This window comes from Patiria miniata, unplaced genomic scaffold (assembly GCF_015706575.1).
Source record: "Patiria miniata isolate m_02_andy unplaced genomic scaffold, ASM1570657v1 HiC_scaffold_20, whole genome shotgun sequence".
Classification (NCBI taxonomy): domain Eukaryota; kingdom Metazoa; phylum Echinodermata; class Asteroidea; order Valvatida; family Asterinidae; genus Patiria; species Patiria miniata.
Window position 1 is genome coordinate 11,436,733 of NW_024037059.1, and position 22,418 is coordinate 11,459,150.

At 39.2% G+C, this 22,418-nt stretch overlaps 1 protein-coding gene and 1 pseudogene across 1 annotated transcript; both read right to left on the reverse strand.

Moving 5' to 3' along the window:
• Positions 1-1,997: 1,997 nt before the first annotated feature.
• On the reverse strand, positions 1,998-3,203 carry LOC119728530 (annotated as a pseudogene).
• Positions 3,204-3,840: 637 nt separating this feature from the next.
• Positions 3,841-7,523, reverse strand: LOC119727796. The gene is made up of 4 exons (XM_038199861.1): positions 7,395-7,523; positions 5,651-6,724; positions 4,993-5,068; positions 3,841-3,920 (listed from the first exon to the last, which is right to left on the reverse strand). The coding sequence occupies exons 1-4, from the start codon at positions 7,521-7,523 to the stop codon at positions 3,916-3,918; spliced, it is 1,284 nt and encodes a 427-aa protein (XP_038055789.1). The 3' UTR covers positions 3,841-3,915.
• Positions 7,524-22,418: the final 14,895 nt, after the last annotated feature.

The window sequence follows — 22,418 nt, forward strand, 5'->3', positions numbered from 1 at the left end:
CACGGTGGAAGAATTTGTGGAAAGAGACTTTGCCAAGCACATGAACAACAACGAAGACTGGTCTCAGGAGGAGTCTGAAGTTGCAAGAAAGTGTGCCAGTCTAGCACACTTCAGTCTAGAGCGTTCCCATGGCCAGCTGGTCATAGTTGATTTGCAGGGATGTGGTCACAAGCTGTTTGACCCAGAAGTTGCCTCACGGGAACAAGCAAGAGATGGAGAGATCCTCTTCACCTCCGGAAACCTGTCAGTGCTGGCAATTGATAACTTTCTGGAAGGCCACACCGAGTGCAATGAATATTGCAAAATTCTGGGACTGAAAGGTTTAAACACTATCTGAATCCATGTGGCTCTTGCATGCAAGTTGCAGGGTTGGACCACAAACACATCTTGACTGCTTTAAGTACTGCATCATACTAGGCCCCCAAGGTGACTCATGAAGAATATGCAGAGTGGAGTTGTTACAAAATGAGACATATTCACACATGTAAATGAAGGGAGAATGCCAGTCTGTATGGTTTTTTACTTCAATTCCTATCGAACTTTTAAATGAATGATTTTAATCACTTTTGCCTGTTTTAACTTTTTCAAAGGAAAAGTAAATTAAACATTAATTTGATGCTTAAAACAACTGATGCTGGAAAAAGTACATGTGAAATGATTTTAACATTCTACTTAAAAATTTAGGAAAACAAAAATTAGGTTACCCGAATCATCCATAGTACAAGTTAAACTTAAGGGAATATACATCATTTGCTTTTGCTGTAATTTTCAGAAATGGATGGAATGGGGGGGGGGTGGAAATATATAGGAAATATAGTTACACTGACTTTTTTGAGGTTTTGGGTTCGAAAATGCTATAAAAACCAAGAAAAACAATAATTTTCCTGTAGTCTGGTTCCCTGACTCCATATAAGAAGAAACAGCAGTTTACATACATTGGGGAATTGTAAGGTCAGGGAACCAGTCTAGCTGGCTTGTACCCGTTCATAGGTGTGTAATCGATTGCAAACAAGTGCGATGGTCAATTGGGGCCAGTATTTGAAAAAAAAAACCCAGTTTTTTTCCAACGCTGGTCGGCCGACCAGCGTTGGAAATTGATACAAAAATACCACTTTCCTTGAAAATGACAGTATACCAGGTGCCATGATAACAGTCCAGCAAGGTATTTCAAAATGATTTGGTAGTTTTATTTTTTGATGTTTGCAAATGTTGTATATTCCCTTTAAGTCACCGAGTCAAGTGTGACTACATGTAATAAACAGCACGTATACCATGAAGGGAATGAAAACTTTAATAACTGCTTGTTTTACCTACTGTTGAGTTCTTTTTTTATCTACATGTAAATATGGGCCTATGGTTCTGAATTTGAACATCATACTTAACACACTGAAAAATTATGATGATTACAATATGATTTTCACTGGTTTTGATCTTGATATATATGCCAACGATTTCTCTGATGAAACAAATTAAAAAACTTTCCAGATATACGTTTTCTGAAATTGTTACCTTTAATTTTTTCTTTAACATACCTTTTTGAGAAGGACCTTTTGAAACAACTGAAACTTAATTGTGAAGGATGCAAACATTTTTAGGCTGTTACTTAAGATGTATGATTAGAAGTACATTGTACTGTCAATGGCATCTGGTTAGAGTTTGGGTACTTCCTGTATGGAAAAGGAACTAATTAGATATAAATTCTAATCATGTTATAATATATGTTGAAATAAAAGTCTATGTAGTTTTAATACATGTAGCTATGATGGAACTAAATATGCCAAAACAGAAAGGAAAGGTCACTTTGACTGAAAGACTTGCCAAATCATCATAGTCATTTGTGACCTGTTCTGTCAAAATCATTTCTGGGCATATGGTCAAAATGAGTCTTTTGCATATTTTTAAAATACATGTTCTTTTTCCTTTTAATAGGTGGTTTAATTTTTTAATCCGGTCATTCCTGTGCAAAGTTATGCTATTTTGAAGTTCATTGTGTTTAAAAGTAGAAAATGGAGAAAATGGCCTCGAACGTCACAAAACAGTAATTTCTTTAACTGATATATCTTAGAAAATAGTCAAAAATACTACATTTAGAGTTCAACTTAGGGTTTCAAACTTTTATAGTATATTTTAGACATGTTCAGGATTAAACATATGCACAAATTTGAAAATCGAAAAAAATCACCCCCACAGCGTTTTTTAAGCCATATCTCAATTTCAATCTCTGCCCAGAAGAGTCTGCTTTGACAGAACAGGTCACATTTTATCTCTCAGTAAGTCTAGGCAAAAATATACTTATGGAACGTCTTGGTTGTTTTAATGAAAACTGAAATGGTGTCTTAAATAAAGGTAAGCTTGTTTGCAATCGTTGGCCTTGATGTTTTCAACATTGGGTATAAATCTCTCACATTCCCGCCTAAACAGAGGCTTCAGAAAATCTTAAGGACATTTGAGGACATTGGACACCTCAGCTGCCTCCTGTAGTTGCTCTTCAGTGAGTGAAAAACTTGCAGACACACATAAAATCTCTGTCAATATTGTAATGGCTAAGAAACATTTCAGATGGATGAGGGTGTAGCAGCAGTGACCTGTATAGTACAATACACAGTAACATATCCTTAATCACATCTTTGATTTTTATACGTACCATAATAAAAACAGGATGCCAACAATTTGCATACTCCAATAGTAGTCCAATTTCAATTACTGTCCATGACAAATCCACCTATCGGCCTAAAGACTGTAAAATGCTCGTTCAGGTATTTTGGCTGATAAATGTCCAAAGGTTTTCAAAATAGGAACATGCAAGGGCTGGGATTATTTGTAGATGTGACAAGTACAACATTATGACTTCAAGTTACATATTCTCTGACACAGTTATGCAGTGACCATGGTGATGTGTTTTAATGTTTTCCAAAACTTATTTCTGTCAGCCAACCACATCTCATTTCTGCTACAGTACATGTATCACAGTTCCACTCACAGATAAATTAGTTGTGTACATGACATGTAGGCCTACAATTAAAAAGCATAACAAAAACACAGTAATTACCACATTGCTCTAGGCCATATTCCTCTGGAAAACCATAGATGTGATTGGGGATCCCATTGGGCAAGACTGTGTCCTTCTGAGGTCTGATTCTGTGGGTGTTTCATACAGTCTCCTTGAAAGTGTTCAATTCTCTTTGCAGGACAGGTACCATGAGCATTCTAAATAAAAAAAAAAATTATGCACAAAGAGTTACACTTAATTAATTACAAGCTTGATTGAAATTGAACTGTAAATGTCATAAATGAGCCTACAGACAAAGATTGAAAGATTCGCCAAAGCAGTTGCCTGAGTTTCTAATTTTTAAATTGAACAAAAAAGTGCCACTTGCAAAAACAGTGTATCAAAAAGCATTTATTCTGCCACCACGCGAACGTTTGTATGTTACACCTCAACTATAGCATCGGTCCAAACTACATTGTATTGTTGGGACCAATTCCATAGTTGGGGCGTAACATAGTGCATGGGGAGTAAAGAAAGCATTTTGGTGATGTTATATACATGTATGTGTACATGCAACTGTATATGTACATGCAACTGTATATGAAGACAAAACCTGATTTCATGATTCTGCAATTCAATTCCAGCAGGTTAATTCTGCAGTCCAATACAAAATCCAACTCAGTTACATGTAGTTTATTACTAATCCTCCCCTGGTAAAATTTTGAACTTGTCCCCGAGTGCATCTCAACTAACAAGAGTTATTGTCATACGACAGTTTCAACTGCTTAAATCTAGGCCTATATGTAAACATACAAATGTACCTGTCAGTTGCATCGTTTGGGTTATAAAACCCTTGCTCCTTAAGCCACACAAGCATGGCCTTGAAGAACTTTTCAAGTCTTTCGTGCAGCTCTTTCCACCATCTTTCAATCTGGAAACATACAAGTACAAGGTCAATGGCAATCTGGCAAACAAAACCAGTTCCTTTGATTGGTAACCATGGAAGACCCGTCAGGGCGCTTAACTGAAGAAATAGAAGAAGCTTTTTTATGATTAAAATCTGTCTCGAAGAACTGGCTGGAAGAGTGCTCTCCCTCATTCAAACGATGGATGCGGGATCGCACCCTCGCTCCTTCGGCTAAAAAATCATCTAATTCAGCAAGAGAAAGTTTAACTTGGTTATATTCAGCAAGAAGGTTCTCATCCTTGCTCCCTTGGTTAAGAAGGGAAGTGATCCGCTCAAGAGAAGAAAGAAGACGATCTTTCTCCTTTTTTCTGGTCTGAGAAAGACGGCAAGAGTGGGCTATAATTAAATATTTGCTACGGAGCTTCACGTCCTCCCACCAATCCAACTCGTTATCAAAACCTTCTTTGAGCGTTCGCCACCCTAAATAGGCTGTCTTAAAAACTTCTTGAAAGGTCACATCTGTTAAAATGGAAGTATTACATTTCCAATATCCTCTTCCTCTCCTAGGAAGAGAGGAAGGGTTAAAGTTAAAAACAACACCATCATGGTCTGAGAAGTGGACAGGCACATGCGAAATGGTAATAAACTTCAAAGAATTAGTAATATAAATCGGTCCAGCCGACTACAAATGGTATTTGAGGCATTTCTTCAAGTAAAATATCTATCTTCAGGACAGGTGGTCCTCCAAGGGTCTGTCAGATTAAAATCGCCACACACGGAGCGAAGTTCCTGGTGACCGATGTCGCAGGTGACAGAAGATGTACCTATTCTGTCCAAGGCGGAATTAAGAACACAGTTAAAATCACCCGCTAAGATGAATGGACAATTCCCAGTAAAGTACTGGGAAAGATTATTGAAAAAATTCTTTTTATGAAGGGGGTCATTAGGAGCATAGACTGAAATCAGTCTAAAGCGACCACCTGACCCATCTAAAAACAGCTAGCAATTCTTCCTTGCAAATCACATTTAAAATCTGACAGTTTAAAAGAAGAACGTGGATTTAAAAGAATGGCAGTGCCACAAGAAGAAGCAGTACCGTAACTGGCTAAAATGTCCCCTTTCCACTCCGATTTCCAGAGTTGCAGGTCTACGGGGCCAGTTATATGACACTCCTGCAAAAAACAAACGTCAGAATCAAGACAAAGGTTAAAAACTTGCTGGCGTTTGTGAAAGTCACGCATGCCATTTACATTAAGAGTAAAAATAGTTATCATTAGGTTAAAAAGGAAGAATGCCTGGAGAAATGCCATTTAATTAAGAGTAAAATTTAAAGGAATTCCTTGAAGAAATCCGCCTGTTTCAAGATGGCGTCAGCGGCGTGTCTCCGGCAAATGTGCCGGCTCCACCTGCTTGGTGTATACGCTATGAACTGGCACCAGGGACACTTAAGTTGGGTAAGTGTGGTGTCCCTGTGCACCGATGAGACATGTCTGACTAGGCCCCACCATGCGGGACAGGTAAAAGAACAGGACAAAACTTTGCATCTTGCTGGCTTGCTGATTCCAGGGAGATTCAGCGAGCTAATATGTATTGCACATTTTTCCGTCTTCACAGGGTCCACTCCATCGACCTCACTGGCGGTGGAATCACCCTCGGACTCGACATCCGACGAGTCAGATGACGAGCTAGGGGAAGAGGAGGAGGAGTGGGAAGAACCAGAAGAAGATACTGCTTTTCTTCCTTTTGGTTTTTACCTGTTCGTGCTCCATTGACGAGTCACTGGAGCCAAATAGATCCGCAGCAGAAGGAGCGGATTTATTGCTGGCAGGAGCGTCCGGTGGTGATCGGGTCCGTTTTGCAGGACCCTTTCTCCTCCGAGCGACTTGAAACCCGTCGTCGTGGGCAGGGGCTACCACTTGTCTGCAGATGTTCCTGTCACATAAAAGGGAGGGTGGACCATTTGTGCCCTTACAGAGGGCGCACTCGAGAACTCTGAAAGATTCAGAAAGAAGAGAACCTTTGCATGAAAAGCAAACAATGCTAGGGTGAAAAGGCCCGGAAATTTTTTTACACTTAGGACATTCTTTGGCTGGAAGTTCTTGTTCATCAGCCGAACGCTCGCTAAGCCGCTCCCCTGCTGGCTGTGGTGGAGGAGGAGGAGGTGGAGCCGTAGTCGATTTACTCCATGCTCTCTCCAGTTGAACTTTTCTGGCGAAGGATTTGGGGCAGGCCCAAAAGCCATGCCCCTCCTCCCCGCAGATGGTGCATTTTGTGCTATTTGGACATTCATTTGCCACATGGCCGACCTGCAAGCATTTAAAACACTTTACATTATTGCAATCCCAGGCATAATGCCCTTGTTGGCCACAACGGGCACAAGTTCGGACTTGCCCGGGATTTGAAATCCAGGCATTACGATCTCCAAACCTGATTACTGTTGGGATGGCAGAGGTCACCTTCATCCGGTACTGCCTGGTACCATTAAATACAGTGGGGTTGTCCCTATACGTGGTGAATCTCCCTGCAATAACTTGACCATACTTGCCTAAGATATTTCTGACAATGCTATCATGGATGGCCATACTTACGTAGTGAATGACAATGTCGTTAAACTTGGTGACAGTGCACCCATCTGTGCCGGCTACTTTAGGGTAGAATTCCTTACATACCTGAGCACTCTTAAAGACTACTTCAAATTTATTTCCTTGCAAGGGCTGCACCGCCACCAAGTGTCGAGCTGCCTCAATGCCAATTCCTCTGAACTTGTCGAACACTGACTTCGGTGTCGTATCCTCTTCAAACTTAATCCCCAAGGCCTTGTCTTTATGTCAGGCATCGGCCATGGTGATCAAAATACTCTCTTCTAATATAGAAATATCAAAAACAGAGAATTATATGAGGCGGCAGTCACAGCTGCTGACTGACGAAAGAAGTAACAAAAGTAATAAGGCCCCGGGCTATCTGCACGGGGAAAGGGCGTTAAATATATACAACGGGAATAAGGGGCGTAGCTACTTGCTACTACTATGGAAGATTTACACAAATATAATGCACCTTGAGCTACCTGCTCAGGAAAGAAGTAAAGGGAATAATATACAGAAGGGGGCTACAGGAAATATATATATAACTGAGCAACTTGCTCAGAAGGGATGGAAATATACAAAAAGGGAAAGCCTATACTACGGTCAAAAAAACAAAATGGCCTACAAACTGCTGTATAGGAATTACACGGGGCTACGCACTGCCACAGCCCCACGTAAAGCTAAGGTATGGGAGCCGCACGCTGCTATGGCTCCGAACAAAAGACTAGAACAAAAGAGAACTGCAATAAAAGAAGGTGCTGTCGATAAGCTTATCATGTCCATCAACAGAATGCACAAAATTCGGACCTTTGGTTGTAAAACTAAAACAACCTTTCTTCTTTTTCTTTTTCTTTTGAACGGATCGTGCACCAGGGTCAACATCATACATCACTGCATGCACCAGGTCTCGTGGTACTTTGAGCCCATGTTCCTGTCTCAGTTTCTTTTGCATGGCCCGGTAGCCTAGAAGTGTTCCTGGGCCATTCAGCTCACCCCTGACTGCCTCCCACACGTCATCAACGGTGATATCTTTGTCGTTGTACATGTAGTATATACCAAGTGACGAAGCCTTCTACATGTATCCAACGACCGAAAACTCCAAGTGTAAACAGGAAAGTCCCTTCTCATGAAACTGAGAATCTCCTCTCGTTTAAGCAGTTGCTTTACATACTTGTCCAGCTCTTCTTTCAGGTCATTATCCTCCTTCCAAGCGTCATTTCGAGAGTAAAAAACGTCAGCACTAGGCCCCACGTTTGTGTCTTACCGATCTGTACACTGTAAAGGTAGAGTTGCTACTAGTCCTAGCCTTACCCTGTACTGGACTGCGCAATATTGGTACAGTACAGCGCGCGGCCCATCACCCCCACATAGAATTGTTTAACTCTATGCACCCCCATTTGCAAAGCACTGTGGGATACTATGGCAACCATAGGCCGTCACGAATATGAAATTCACTTTGAAATTGCTTTCATTTTGTGTAAAATCTACTTTCATTTTAAACATGAACTTGAAATTATTTTGATAAGAAATTTAAATTTGAAATTATTTTGATAAGAAATTTAAATTTGAAATTATTTTTATAAGAATTTTTAATTTGAAATTATTTATATAAGAATTTTAATTTTGAAATTATTTTTATAAGAATTTTTTTTATTTTTTAATTAACTTATATAGTTTTTTTGGAACGTTTTGAAAAGAAAACTATTTAGAGCGGTAACTTTTGAAATATTTACTGAAAAAGGGGAACGGCAATGAACGGCCACCATACATGTGTGATCAAAATGCACACGATGACGTGTTCTGGCGACTGCAGCACCCAGCTAACATACAGCATGGTACACTGGTTCCCTTCGCCAGCTAACGGAATCAATGCTATGATGAAGGACCGGAACCAGTGACTACTGCCTCTCTCCGGTCCATACTTCGTATCATACAGCATGATGATGAAGTTGGCCAAAGTTGGATCGTAAAAATATTACCAAAACAAACATCGCTGGAGAAAGAGAATTTCTGCAAATTAATTCACAGAACGTGATCTTTACTGTCTGTGTATGTGTTTTCCATTAAAATGACGAGATTGCAAAGCTTGAACTTGTGGCGAAACATCGTAGCATGTTTCTGCAGTAGTGCAAAATTTTCGGCCACGTGGGCCGTGAGCACGGCGCGATGTTCGGCCAGCCAGGCGGAATGTTGGCGGTGCCAGCCGCCGTGATGTATGTTAAGCATAAAGTGGAATCACCGACCTCAAATATATTTTTAATTAGGTGAGGCAAGTTTTAATCACTTTTGATAGCCAGTCTTGATAATTTTCGTGGCGCAAATGAAAATAATCCAGGCACAAAATAAACATGATTCCTTGCTCTATGATTAGTATACGAATTATGCTCCATTAATCAGCACCCCAAAAAAATTGGGGAAATAATTTTCCGACCAGCTGACGCTATTTTGAAAGGCATGTAATCAGAAGCAAAAGTTGTTTTTTTCTCTACCTTAATTTCTTAATTTTGAACTTACATGTAAATGTAATTCATACTTTTCTAATTAGGAAGCAGTGAAACACAGGTTGTGAAATGTGAAATTTTTTTTAAGTTAACAATTTCGATTGTTTTTAATTTAATTATAAAAATATTAGTGACCTACAAGATCTCCTCTGAATTTCAAGGACAAATCTTAAGATAAAGACCCCCAGATTTGCTCTAACATGCACCAGAGAGTTTCTTTTCAAACATTTTCGGGTTGTTGAATCACAGCAAATCTTCCCCCACATGTTTGAAAAAAATCCTGGGGAGAACCCTGGCCGACGATACAAATTAATTTGGATTGAAATGTATCGATTGAAAATCTTCAATGCTTGAATAGTGGTTTTATACGATTCTTTTGCAAAAGAACATGCATAGGCATGCAGAACTGAAATGAAGAAAAAAAAATTACAAAATGAAATTATTTCCCTACCTACCTACCTGGATTTCTTTCAGGCCGTTACCGTGAACACACCATTTGTTTTTGTTTGGCCTAATAAAAAAATTAGGGTAGGGGCTTGCAAACTGCATTTACAGTGGGTTTGAACATCTTTTGGAAGGAAAGTTATGTCTGAGGCATTCCTGGATCTCGAAGGAAAAAAAAACCCACTGCAAACTATTCAAGCAATCCTTTCAGCTAAGAACAGTGAGAAAATTTAACAAGTTACCTTAAGACCGCGATCCCCCAAGTCACACTCACTTTGTAAGCCCAATTAAGTATAATATGCCAGCCTGTATTATGCATGAAACTTGGTGTTTTGCTTGTTTTTGTGTGAAATTAGGCTGTGAAATTAGGCTGTGTATGGGTTTCCAAATCAATGAAAGCTTTTTTTTTTCTCGGGACTTAGTAAACAATAAAAATAGAACATTTTACCAAATATTTCTTTACTAGTTCATTTTTGCCCTTTTCATTTTACAGGCAGCTTTAATACATTATTAATGTGCATTTAATACAAATTATTTTGTATCTTTGCAGTTAAACACATCAAAGGCTACATGTACATCCGATGGATTATTCCATTAATGTTATACAATCCATATTTTACATCATATTGTGTTTTGTAATATTTTATGAGCAATTGGTTCATGTACCAGAATTAATAAGTCTGGAGATTGATCTGCTGGCTATTGACAGAAAGTCTTTATTGTGAAATAATCCTCTGCCATCTATAATCTTCTTAACCTTTACATCTAAGAGAAGTACAGTGTACATAAACCCTGACTTTACTGTTTTGTTGAACATATCAAACTCCTTGGCTTGATTGCAGGACATTTCATTAAAATTTAATAATAATCAGTAACCACTATCATATACATACACAGATTGAGTCTTCTTTTAATAATCCATGTCAAACAGATTAGTTAGATACAGTACATGTAGGTTTTTTCTTATGCTTTGATGCTTGTTGGATCAGTTACTGAATTATTGACCTTTGAAATCACAATTGGTGTGGTGCAGCCATAGAGCAAGGAACACCTGTTCAACCTGGCTCCAATGAGCTGACTGAACTTCTCTCTGGAAAGCACAGGCAAATCAGTCTCTGTAAAAAATCCACAACCAAAATTACAGAGTGTGCAATCAAAGCCAGGAACAATTACACAGCAGCCATGGCAATGAGTCTTAGCTGTTCAGGCACATTACATGTACATAGATTCCTATGCAAGTCCTCTTCTGGATTTCAAGGTATGGATGTGACCCTTTGGATTTCTGCTTTTGCAGGGTGGAGTTTCTGACTGTTCAGGTAAGAGCCGTTTGTTTTGAACCATCTGAAATGTACCACTGTATAACCGACCGATACATTTGGGCGATTCCAGCGTCTCTCACACTTCACTTATTTGCATCCTTTTACAATATTAGTGATGTACTTTTTAAAATGCAGGGAATAACCCTTTCATTGTTGGTATTGATATGCTCAATGCATACATGTAAGGCAACAACCCTATGGTATTGAGAAAATTAAATGATACATGTACTCAATATGAGCATGGCACTGTTTGACAAAAATGTCACTCTCATTTTGTAAGATGGAGGTGCCAAAAATTGTCTTGTTTTAAAGGTACTTTTTGTTTTCTTAAAATTAATGTGGCCTGACGTTGCGAACTTAGCAAGTTCTTCTTCAGAGGCTAAAACAGAAATGACAGAGGTACATACATTAACATGGGGGTGCACACAAACATGCAGGGCTGAAAGAAGAAACACAAAAGGAGGATTAAGTGGGAAAGGTGTAGAAAGATGCAGGGGAGGGTGGATGAGAGAACAAAGAAACAAAGGGAGATGGCAAACCACAAGGGGTCTGGTGTGAACAGGGGAGGGACCAGAAAGGGGAAGGATCAAAGGTCACAGGGGGTGGGAACGGACAAAAGAGTGTGAGAGTGAAGGGATGATGCGGGGGGGGGGGGGGGGAAACAGTATGGAGGTGGAAAGGGATGAAAGATGGGGGAAGATGGGTAAACACAAACAAGGAAGACCAGATGGATTATCTGTAACAGAAGACAATGGAGGAAAAAAAGGATTAATCATTTCCAAGTTGGATGTTGAGACCGTGTGGTTGGATAGTTCGAAGACGATTCATCCACACTTTCTCTCTGCTGAGGCGAACTGAGTCCTTGTGATGGCCAAGAGATTCAATGCCCTGCAAAATCATATCAGAAATGGAGTGGTTAGGCAGGTTGAAGTGATGACCAACAGGGGTGTCTAGTTTCTTGGTGTTGACCGTTGACCGGTGGGCATAGAAACGCTTCTTGAAGCAACAAACATGCTCAATTTCAAAAGAAGGCTGCTGAAACACTAACCTGATGAAGTTTCAGCCCGGCTTCAGCTGTTTATTCCAAGGGGAAAAAAATCCTACGATCCTGATTTGTTATGAAATGTTGCTGAATCATGTTCTCAATTGGGCCTGATGAATTCAGCGTCCGAGACACATTCTCTCTAAGCCGATTACATCTGGGCGATGTCGTGCAATAATCCGACAAATTATAGCAATTTCGTGTGTGTGTGTGTTGTGTCAATGCTTACGCGTGCATCGCCACAATAAAAAAGTGAACTACTAACAGAAATTTCCAATGGTGCGTCTTTAGACACAACGTTGGAAATTTCTTTAGACGCACCTTTGGAAATGCCTTCTTTCGTTGATTTCTTCAAAATGACAGCATGCCAAAAAGAATGATTTCGCAGGGAGTTCAGTCCCCTTACTACGTGTATATGTGTCTTTCAACCGAGTATTTTTTTTTTTAGCAAAAACTGTGTCAGTTACTTTTGGGATAGCTGCAAACGATAGACTGCAGCTTTTATTGAAAAGTTCCTCAAACCAAATGTACCACATTTAGTTCATGTTAATTCAAGAAAGTTTCACAACTTAATCATGATCCAACTCGTCTTACCGTGCAGCTGTGGGACTCATTGTGAGTTACTGGGAAATCGGATGTAGATTTTCTTCCCCCACTTCACCATTAAGCCCTTCTCAAAGAATGCCCAAATCTCCTTGCTCATCTTGCGTTGCTGTGTCAGACTTCGTCGTCGTCCTGTATCAACCTTTTTTTTCCATAATGAGGCAAATAAAAAACAACCTTTTTTTTACCCCCCAAAATGCAAAAAAATGAATACACAGCAAAAGTCTGGAGACAAAGTAGCATTCCTATTTAATGATAAGACGGCAGTACAAAGGAACACTGGACACATAGTTCTTCAGACATTTGGTCTTCAGGACTTCAGGTATTATAGAAGAATAACAATAAAACACATTGAAAAAAATCCATTAGAAAAAAAAATCAGAAAAATCATCACTTGTGAAAAAAGACAGATTGTGGGGTCCTGATATAATTGTTATGAGCAGTTGGTTCAAGTACCTGAATTATTTAATAAGGCTGGAATTTGATTAGAGATTGATCTGCTGGCTATAAAGTCTTTATTATGAAATAATCCACTGCCATCTATAATCTTATAACCCGACTTTACTGTTTATAATCAGTAACCATTATCATATACATACATAGATTTATTTTTCTTTAATCCATGTCAAACAGATTACCTAGATACAGTAGGCTTATACTTGCCATTCTTGTTGCACCAGCTGGTGAGTTACTGCCCTTTGAAATCACAATTGGTGTGGAGCAACCTGGCTCCAGTGAGCTGACTGAACCTCTATCTGGAAAGCACATGCAAATAAGTTCAGTGCAAAATCCACAACCAAAATTAAAGAATGTGCAATCAAAGTCAGGAACAATTACACAGCAGCCATGGCAATCAGACTCAGCCGTTCAGGCACATTACATACATGTAGATTCCTGTGCAAATCCTCTTCTGGCTTTTCAAGGTGTGGATGTGACCCTTGGGATTTTGCTTTTGCAGGGCGGGGTTTCGAACTGGTTCAGGTAAGAGCTGTTTGTTTGGAACCATCTGACATATCGCTGTATAACAGACCGATAAATTGCGTAATTTGTTTTAGGTATATTCAGTTTGGCTAAACCCTTTGCAAAGTACTGCCATCCTTTAGGGTCAATTCCATGCTTTGATCGCAAACTACAAAATGGATAATGTCAGTCCCCTGAACCATGTCGACACGTCCTTTAAACACAATTTCACCTTCTTTTTTTTTTTAAATTCCTTGTCATGATGTCTTTGTTGATAATGATGTTAATTTTAAAGCCCTGAGCCCTCTCAGCTGGCTCTGACATACCTAAGTCTGCATCCACTTGAGGTGTTGTCCAAACTTCCCCAAAAAGCTATGTAACATTCATTTTGGCAATGCCCTCAGGCTGTTTTCAAGCTTGTTTTGGTCAAGCAGAATGCCACTGCTTCCCGGAACTTTCTGCCAGTTTCTCCTTGTGCACTTCAAATCTCTTGGTGACGGCTCGATAGCCATCTGTTTACCATTTGAAAGGCTGCCACCCTCCATTACAGGAGCGTAAATCCCGGGGGAGATTAGGGGTATATTACCCCCCACTTTTTGAGAGGGGGGATGGGCTATTGAATCATTCCCCCCCCCCACACTTTTTCGTGATGATAAAAATCAGTGTTTAATTACAGGTAATTTTTCAACATGCCAAACGACCAAAATGTATTTATTAGAACTTTAAAGTGGAGAAAAAAACAAACAAAAGCTTTTAAAATGCGCATTTTTGATTTAAGCGCAAGTACATGTATAAACATATTGATATACATCTATATCCTGGAGAACGCCCCCTAGTGTAATGTGGTGTTGAGCCCCCCCCCCCCTCCTCCCCCTCGCTTTTCGAATATTCATGGCTCGGCAATTTTTGGATATTGGTCATTCCCCCAACTTGCCGGGACAGATTTATGCCACTGCTCCATTAGGTCAGCGCCTGCCGAGAGGACATCATTGTCAACCCTCCCAGGGTGCTGCGATGGTCGCAGTTGCGATTATGGCTTTAATGTCGGGGGTCATTATTATGGATGACAAGGATGATCCCACAGGCGGGCGTGGGGTTCATTACTTCCATATTTGCTCTCCTCTCTTCCTTGTCTGTGGCTTGCCGACCATCGCCATGCATCATATCTGCTCTCCTCGCCTTGACTGAACCCTGGTTGAAGTACACACAACCACACACATGATGCATTCGCAATTTGTGTATTCTTTCAAGACATGGCCCACACATTGTTTGACCCCAGCTTCGAGGTTACATCATCACACAACACTTTCCACATGTCTCTTTCCACAGTGCTTTTTCTAATGCTGCAACTGCACATTCATATGTGTGCGGCACTTGTCCTCTTGCTTGGCCTTTCCAATCTTTCTTGAAACCTTTTTGCAATCTTATGCCATGTTCATGACTTTCTGAACTTATATTGCTACACGCATTTCTGTCCATCTCCTACTCTTCATAGCACAGCTGATTTCTCCTTCGACTTTCTCTCTCCAGTCTGTAGTTTTCATAATCCTTGAAGGTTTGTCCTAGTATCTAATGAATTGCGCACACTATAATGCAAACCGCATACCCAACAATTTCATAAGGGACACAGAACCTACAGCAATGTACATACATGGATATTGCTCTAGGTGTGTGTTCTGTGTGTCTGATACAATTGTTGGGTATGCGTGTAATCCAACTTAGATCTCCTTGGCATCACAAAATATGACTTAACAAAAAATGCTTAAACTCAGTCACATGATTCCACTCTAAAGATACCAAATATACGATAGTTTGAATTCAATTCGTGTGGGGGGGGGGGGGGGTTTACACATGTTAAATTGCCATTATCTTGCTTGAAAGTGATGTTTGCAGGACATGTCTTGTTGCATTGTGAAGGGAATTAGGTTTCTTTTTTAGGCATTGAAATGGGGAAGGTGTCTTATTGTATTTTTGTGGTAATTTTGTATTAAATAATGGTTTTACATTGTAGTGTCATCTTAATTCGGAATGTGCCACCGCAATGATTTTTAATAAACCAGTAATGTACCGGTAAAGTGTAGAAAACACTTCACTTGTAACAGCATGACACAAATATTTCCATTGGTTATTAAGATATTCTTGCGAAGTACGGTGTTTAGAAGCAACTTACTTTTAGGAATAAAGGGACATGATTTATAAGGAAAAGCTGACTTTTTGTTATATTTTATGCTCACATTACATTGTATATATTACTTCATTTCCAAAATGCAACACATATGGCAGTGTGTATTTGACCATACATGTACTTGCCTTTTTGTTACATTTTGATTGATTTTTACACTGCATGTATGCATGGGCGTCGCCAGGATTTTTTTCTAGAGGGGGGCAAAAATTTTTTTTGCCAAAAAATGCTTGAATTTCTCAACACATTCTCGATTTATCAGTTTTAGAGGGGGGGCAGGGACATTTTGCCCCCCCCCAACTCATTAAATTTACGCCACTTTGTCTTCGCACCTCTTTTTCTTTTTTTTCTTTTCTTTTCTTTTTCTTCCTTTTTTTTTTTTTTTTTTTGCTTTTCCAGGGGGGAGGGGGGGACAAGTGCCCCCCTTGGCCCCCCCCCGCGACGCCCATGCATGTATGTGTAATTATGATTTTGTTGTAGTACATGTACTATTAACATTTTATAGACAAAGTGGCCTTCATTTCAATCCAAAAGTTTTTTAAGAATTTGTTTCCTTGCAAATGTGTCAAGTTATGTACTTAAAAGTAATACAAAAGTTTGCATGGTGGATGTCCAAAGATGTACAGTATCTAAAGTTGACATTATTACCCCGATTTACACAGATATTTTTGTGTCTGTGAACATGCACATGTATGTTTTTGAAAGGAACTGGTTTTGTTGCAAGTAGAATAAATATTTTTTTTTCCACAAGTAGAACCTTTAAAGAAACCATATTTCTCTTTCTGATTCTTTCCGATGTTTAGTAATCATTTTTGTGGGTACTGCTGTACATGCTTCTTCAGTCATGTTACTGCCATAGAAGTGCGAAAGGTCATTACTTCAGACGGAGAATTCACATCAAGTTGTGATTATACGTGAAATATCTACGTACTGTGTATTATGATCAAAGTATCACATGTCTTGTTGCATTGTGAAGGGAATTAGGTTTCTTTTTTAGGCATTGAAATGGGGAAGGTGTCTTATTGTATTTTTGTGGTAATTTTGTATTAAATAATGGTTTTACATTGTAGTGTCATCTTAATTCGGAATGTGCCACCGCAATGATTTTTAATAAACCAGTAATGTACCGGTAAAGTGTAGAAAACACTTCACTTGTAACAGCATGACACAAATATTTCCATTGGTTATTAAGATATTCTTGCGAAGTACGGTGTTTAGAAGCAACTTACTTTTAGGAATAAAGGGACATGATTTATAAGGAAAAGCTGACTTTTTGTTATATTTTATGCTCACATTACATTGTATATATTACTTCATTTCCAAAATGCAACACATATGGCAGTGTGTATTTGACCATACATGTACTTGCCTTTTTGTTACATTTTGATTGATTTTTACACTGCATGTATGCATGGGCGTCGCCAGGATTTTTTTCTAGAGGGGGGCAAAAATTTTTTTTGCCAAAAAATGCTTGAATTTCTCAACACATTCTCGATTTATCAGTTTTAGAGGGGGGGCAGGGACATTTTGCCCCCCCCCCCAACTCATTAAATTTACGCCACTTTGTCTTCGCACCTCTTTTTCTTTTTTTTCTTTTCTTTTCTTTTTCTTCCTTTTTTTTTTTTTTTTTTTTGCTTTTCCAGGGGGGAGGGGGGGACAAGTGCCCCCCTTGGCCCCCCCCCGCGACGCCCATGCATGTATGTGTAATTATGATTTTGTTGTAGTACATGTACTATTAACATTTTATAGACAAAGTGGCCTTCATTTCAATCCAAAAGTTTTTTAAGAATTTGTTTCCTTGCAAATGTGTCAAGTTATGTACTTAAAAGTAATACAAAAGTTTGCATGGTGGATGTCCAAAGATGTACAGTATCTAAAGTTGACATTATTACCCCGATTTACACAGATATTTTTGTGTCTGTGAACATGCACATGTATGTTTTTGAAAGGAACTGGTTTTGTTGCAAGTAGAATAAATATTTTTTTTTCCACAAGTAGAACCTTTAAAGAAACCATATTTCTCTTTCTGATTCTTTCCGATGTTTAGTAATCATTTTTGTGGGTACTGCTGTACATGCTTCTTCAGTCATGTTACTGCCATAGAAGTGCGAAAGGTCATTACTTCAGACGGAGAATTCACATCAAGTTGTGATTATACGTGAAATATCTACGTACTGTGTATTATGATCAAAGTATCAGATAACAATTTTCAGTCAGTATCGACTTCCCTTAACACTGGACAAAAAAAAAAGTTCTAATTGACCCATAAATTAGGCCAAGTTCTGCCTCATTGAGATGTCACAGAATCATGGATGTGATTTTTTTGTCCATTGAACTCTGTTCTCTGCCTTTGATGAAGTGAAGCTCAGTGGCAAAGCATGGAACACTTCTGTTTCAGAAGGAACTGGAAACTATGAAAGCAAGTGGCCCCTACCATAGAAACCACTAGTTGGTTCAAAAACGAGTGCATTCACTCCTTCAAGCTGTTAAGTATTACACTTCAGTACAGTGATTTTCCTCCGGAATGGAGCAGAGGTGTGTGACAATTCTCTCTGCATTGTTGAGTTTGGAGACCTATAATCGCTTCCCCTGGAAGCATCCAATGATGGGTGGAGACTACTAAAGTTGTTTACATGAGGAACTATCCACCTACATGTTAAGTAGCAAATTGGGACCTGCGACAATCCCAGTAGCATCTCTTCACTGAGTGCACCGGTAGCAGTTCTTCACAGCGCCAGCTCTGCCCAGAGCTAGCTACATGTATGATAGTTGAGCTCTTCCTGTACAGTAGTACCGGGACAACTGTATCGCAGCGTCATCAGTTCTCCCAGCATCAAGTGAGGATTTGTGGCTGTTTGCCATTGTGACATTTCTTCACAAAGTAAACCTTCAACATCTCCACCCAGAGCTGTGACAATACTCCAAATCATCAACATCTCTGTGCCTGGAAGCAAATCCAGAGCTATGTGTTCATCATGATGAGATCTTTCCCCCAGCTGCAAATGGAGAACTCAGACAATTTGTCACAATGACATTTCTCTACACAGTCACCACTAGCGAATCCAAAGCTGTGGACAGCTCATCACGATGAGATATATCACCCAGCTGCAATCGGAGACCTGTGACAATTTGTCTACCAAGTCGCCAGTAGCAAATCCAGGTCCATGACAGATGATCAAACTTTATTATAAATAACAAAGATGTCATCTGTCCAGCCAAGAGCTGCTGTAACGGATAATCTGAGTACCATATCATTACCAAGTGACTGGGTCCCTCTGCTCAAGAATCCAGATGAACTCCAACTACCCAGCAAAAGGAACTTTAGGATCGATACATGTTATGATGTCATCGGGCTGCCAATGAGCAGACGAAGACCTGTGACAACTTGGCACTGCAAAACATCAACACTATGATGTACCTGTAGGCGTGACAGTTCTTCGCAATGACAGCTCTCCACAGGGGTTAATTAATGGAGACTTTTTAAAAAATGAATCACGAGGTCTTCCGCGATCACTCTGTCATCGGTCCATCCAGAAGTGACAGCTGCATGTGTCACAATCCACCCAATGACGAATGAAGACTTGTAACTGTTCCTTGGAATGACATCTTCTAACGGAGTAGCAACTGCATGGTTTAGCAGTAACCACAAAAGATGAGGTTCGGTTTGACAAAATAAATGACAAAGTAAAATATGGTTTCTTTAACGGGTAACAGAATTAGACAAAGAGTGTGCTTGAACAATTTCAACGGCTAACAGAATTAGACAAGAGTGTGCCTGAACAACGGTCATCAGTATTTTAACAACTTTAATTATATTTTTTTGGTGGGGGCAAGGGTGGGATGGTTGGTATTAAGGGGAGATGCGGCACTAAGTGGGCTTTGCGTTAGCTGCACATGGCATTAACGAGAGTGTTCACTGACTCCCAGGAATGGCCTCACATCAGGGTGTCAGTCGGGAGATAATTCCTAGCTGACGGAGACAGTGTGCACATACATGTATATGTACGTTGTACTACAGTATGTATGTTATTGCGGGAAAAAATGTAGGGAGGTAGCATTTTTTTCGTGAAGTATTGCAGATACTTTAAATGTAAGCTTGGATAAGGATAATTAAGAAATTCCAAAGAATCAACTCTACTTTAGGAATCAATCTCAAGCAGTTGACAATGTGATACTAGTTTGACTTATTCGAACATGAGTGCAATGATTTGTTAAAATTTAGGAAGAAGCAGATTGTATATAAACCATCTATGCCACATCATATAGTAAGCAAGTATTCATCTGAGAAATGAAAGGTGGTGATACACACGTTTAAGAGAGTTTAAACTGAATGGTCTTTTATATTTATAAAGTACATGTACAGTTGAGTCTCGTTGATACAAACTCGTTCAGACCTAGCCAAATTGTTTGTTACATGTATATCAGAATTTTGTATTAAGGGGAACATCAGTCCCATTTATTGTGCACATAAATGCATAGTCGGGACTAAGGCTTTATGTTAGTTATAACCAGAATTTTGTATTAACAGAGTTTGTACTAACGAGATTGACTGTATAAGTGAAATCAACAACATACTTTTGTATTTATTGCATATTGCAACAGCATGCGTATTTTGCTTGACACCTAATTATCAGAATTATCTTTCCACATCCTCCAAGGAGGTTGATTGTGCAGAGAAGTACAATCAAGTCTCTGTATTGCTGTACTAGTATATTACCGGTAGGCACGAGTCTCCTTTAGTGTTGAAGCACATGCATAAAGAAAGGCTAAATATATTACTGGTAATTCATAATGGGTCATTTTGGTGGAATCGTAAAGTTCATTTCAAATGAATCCCCTTTATAAAGAAAAAGTAATGACTAACTCACAATTGAGACTGAATTGTAGTAAACAGGTGTGAGATTTGTAAGAGTTAGGCTGAAATCAGACCTTAGGAACCCGGAAGGAAAGACATCAGTAAAGAGAGGCAGTGCATTTTTCATTTTTATCCATTTTTCAGATATTTTTTTTTATTGACAATATCATCCCTATACAAATGCAACAAGGCATGGCTGGTTGAAGCATGGCTGGTTGAAGTATCAGATACAAACTAAAAAATCCCTCCAGCGAGAACAGTTCCGTGACAACTGATTGGGCTACCCTGGTAAAATGAAATAATTAATCAGTGATACTACTTTTTGAAGAATCCTGATCAAACTCTACAAATTTTAGGATGTATCCTTCAAGGTATGCTTTTCTTGAGTACAGTATATCTGCTAGAGTACTGGTATGGCATCCCTAGAGAGGAAATAGCTAATTGCTTCCAATTGGAAAACATCTCCTTTACTATGTACATTGTATGTTCCATTCCCTCCATTTTATTCTGAATGGTGGCACTTTTCATTGTATCAATGAGACATATAGTTTTATTGTAGCCCCATGATTACTCATTTTCTTTTCTGCCAAAATCTTCTTGGCATTGCTCTTTGCGGACCGCTTCTTTCCCACATTTTCCGTGTTTCTACGGTAGGCCATTTTGCAACTGCAGGGATATAAATTTGCACGCACTATACTGCACTGGTGCTAGTACCATTTATCATTGCAAGACCCACAGTGAAGAGGCAACCAGTGAATTGCCCGATGTCCTCTCAAAGATCTAAGAAATATCTTGTCTGTTCATTTCAAAATCTGAATAAGCTGAGTGACTACCAGTAAGTTGATCAGATATGTGAAGAAACAAATGCAGTGGGTCTGGGACTACCATATGAATGGGAAGAAATGGGAAAATAGGCTCTGCCACACAAGATTTCTTTATTTCTTTTTTTCTGCTTCGACATATCTCTTATTTCATCAAGTGTGCGTGCATCTTTCTTATAATCTTCCATTGACCACTTCTTAATACTTACTTTTACACTGACAGCATTTTTTTGCAGTCATCGGCTGTACATTAGTTCGTGCACAAACAATGTACATGTGATTACTATATTGTGTTGACTGTTGGATAGTTAGTACAACCATAAAAACTAATTATAACAGAAATGCAACATGAAAAAGGGCTTATTAAAATATCCTTTAAAAGTTGTAAAACCTATTTTTTGGAAATCAAATGCTGGAACCTATTTTTCTTCGTCCCCCAAGGATGTCTCTCGAATCCAGGTTCATGAACCTGAATACACCTGAAACAATTATAAACAGCCAAATGCGTCGCTCGGTTATACAAAGATATAAGCAATGTGATTCTCAAAACAAATGGCTCTTACCAGAGACAGTTAAAAAGTTCACTCCGCAAAAACAAAAATCCGTAGGGTCATGTCCACACTGTTAAAATACTTGTATGGAAATCTATGTAATATGCCTTCTGATAATGTGTATGTCAATCCGTACAACTGTTGATATTTTTTGCTACGGTACATCATGTTTTAAACTAGATATTAATAAACAGAGTCCAGAAAAGGACTGAATGATGTGTACCGGTACTTACATGTACATGAAGATGGACGTCCTTACTCCATGTGAAGAAAAACAGCTGAGGTGAAAAGGTCTTTTCACAGACGTGAGATTCTAAACTCTTTTTGAAAATGTGATGGTCCTAAAAGGACCATATTGTTAATGTGATGAGCTCGCATCACTAAAATAAGTTATAGCATGGGGGCAGTTTGAAAAACTAACGTTTGTCCAGTTTCTTGAACTCCCTCCACAACAGAAACATCTCCAGTTCCTTCAGGTGAATTCGTCGGTCCTCTTCAATGATACCCTTGGCAAGCATCTTCTTTGCCACCTTATTAAATTGACTGAGGCAGTCCAGTAAATAGGTGTATGGGTACCGGTTGTGGAGTCGGTCCTCATACATCCATTGCAAATCCTCAAATGGCCCATGACGGCTGAAGGTCTTGGATCTTGATCTATTATG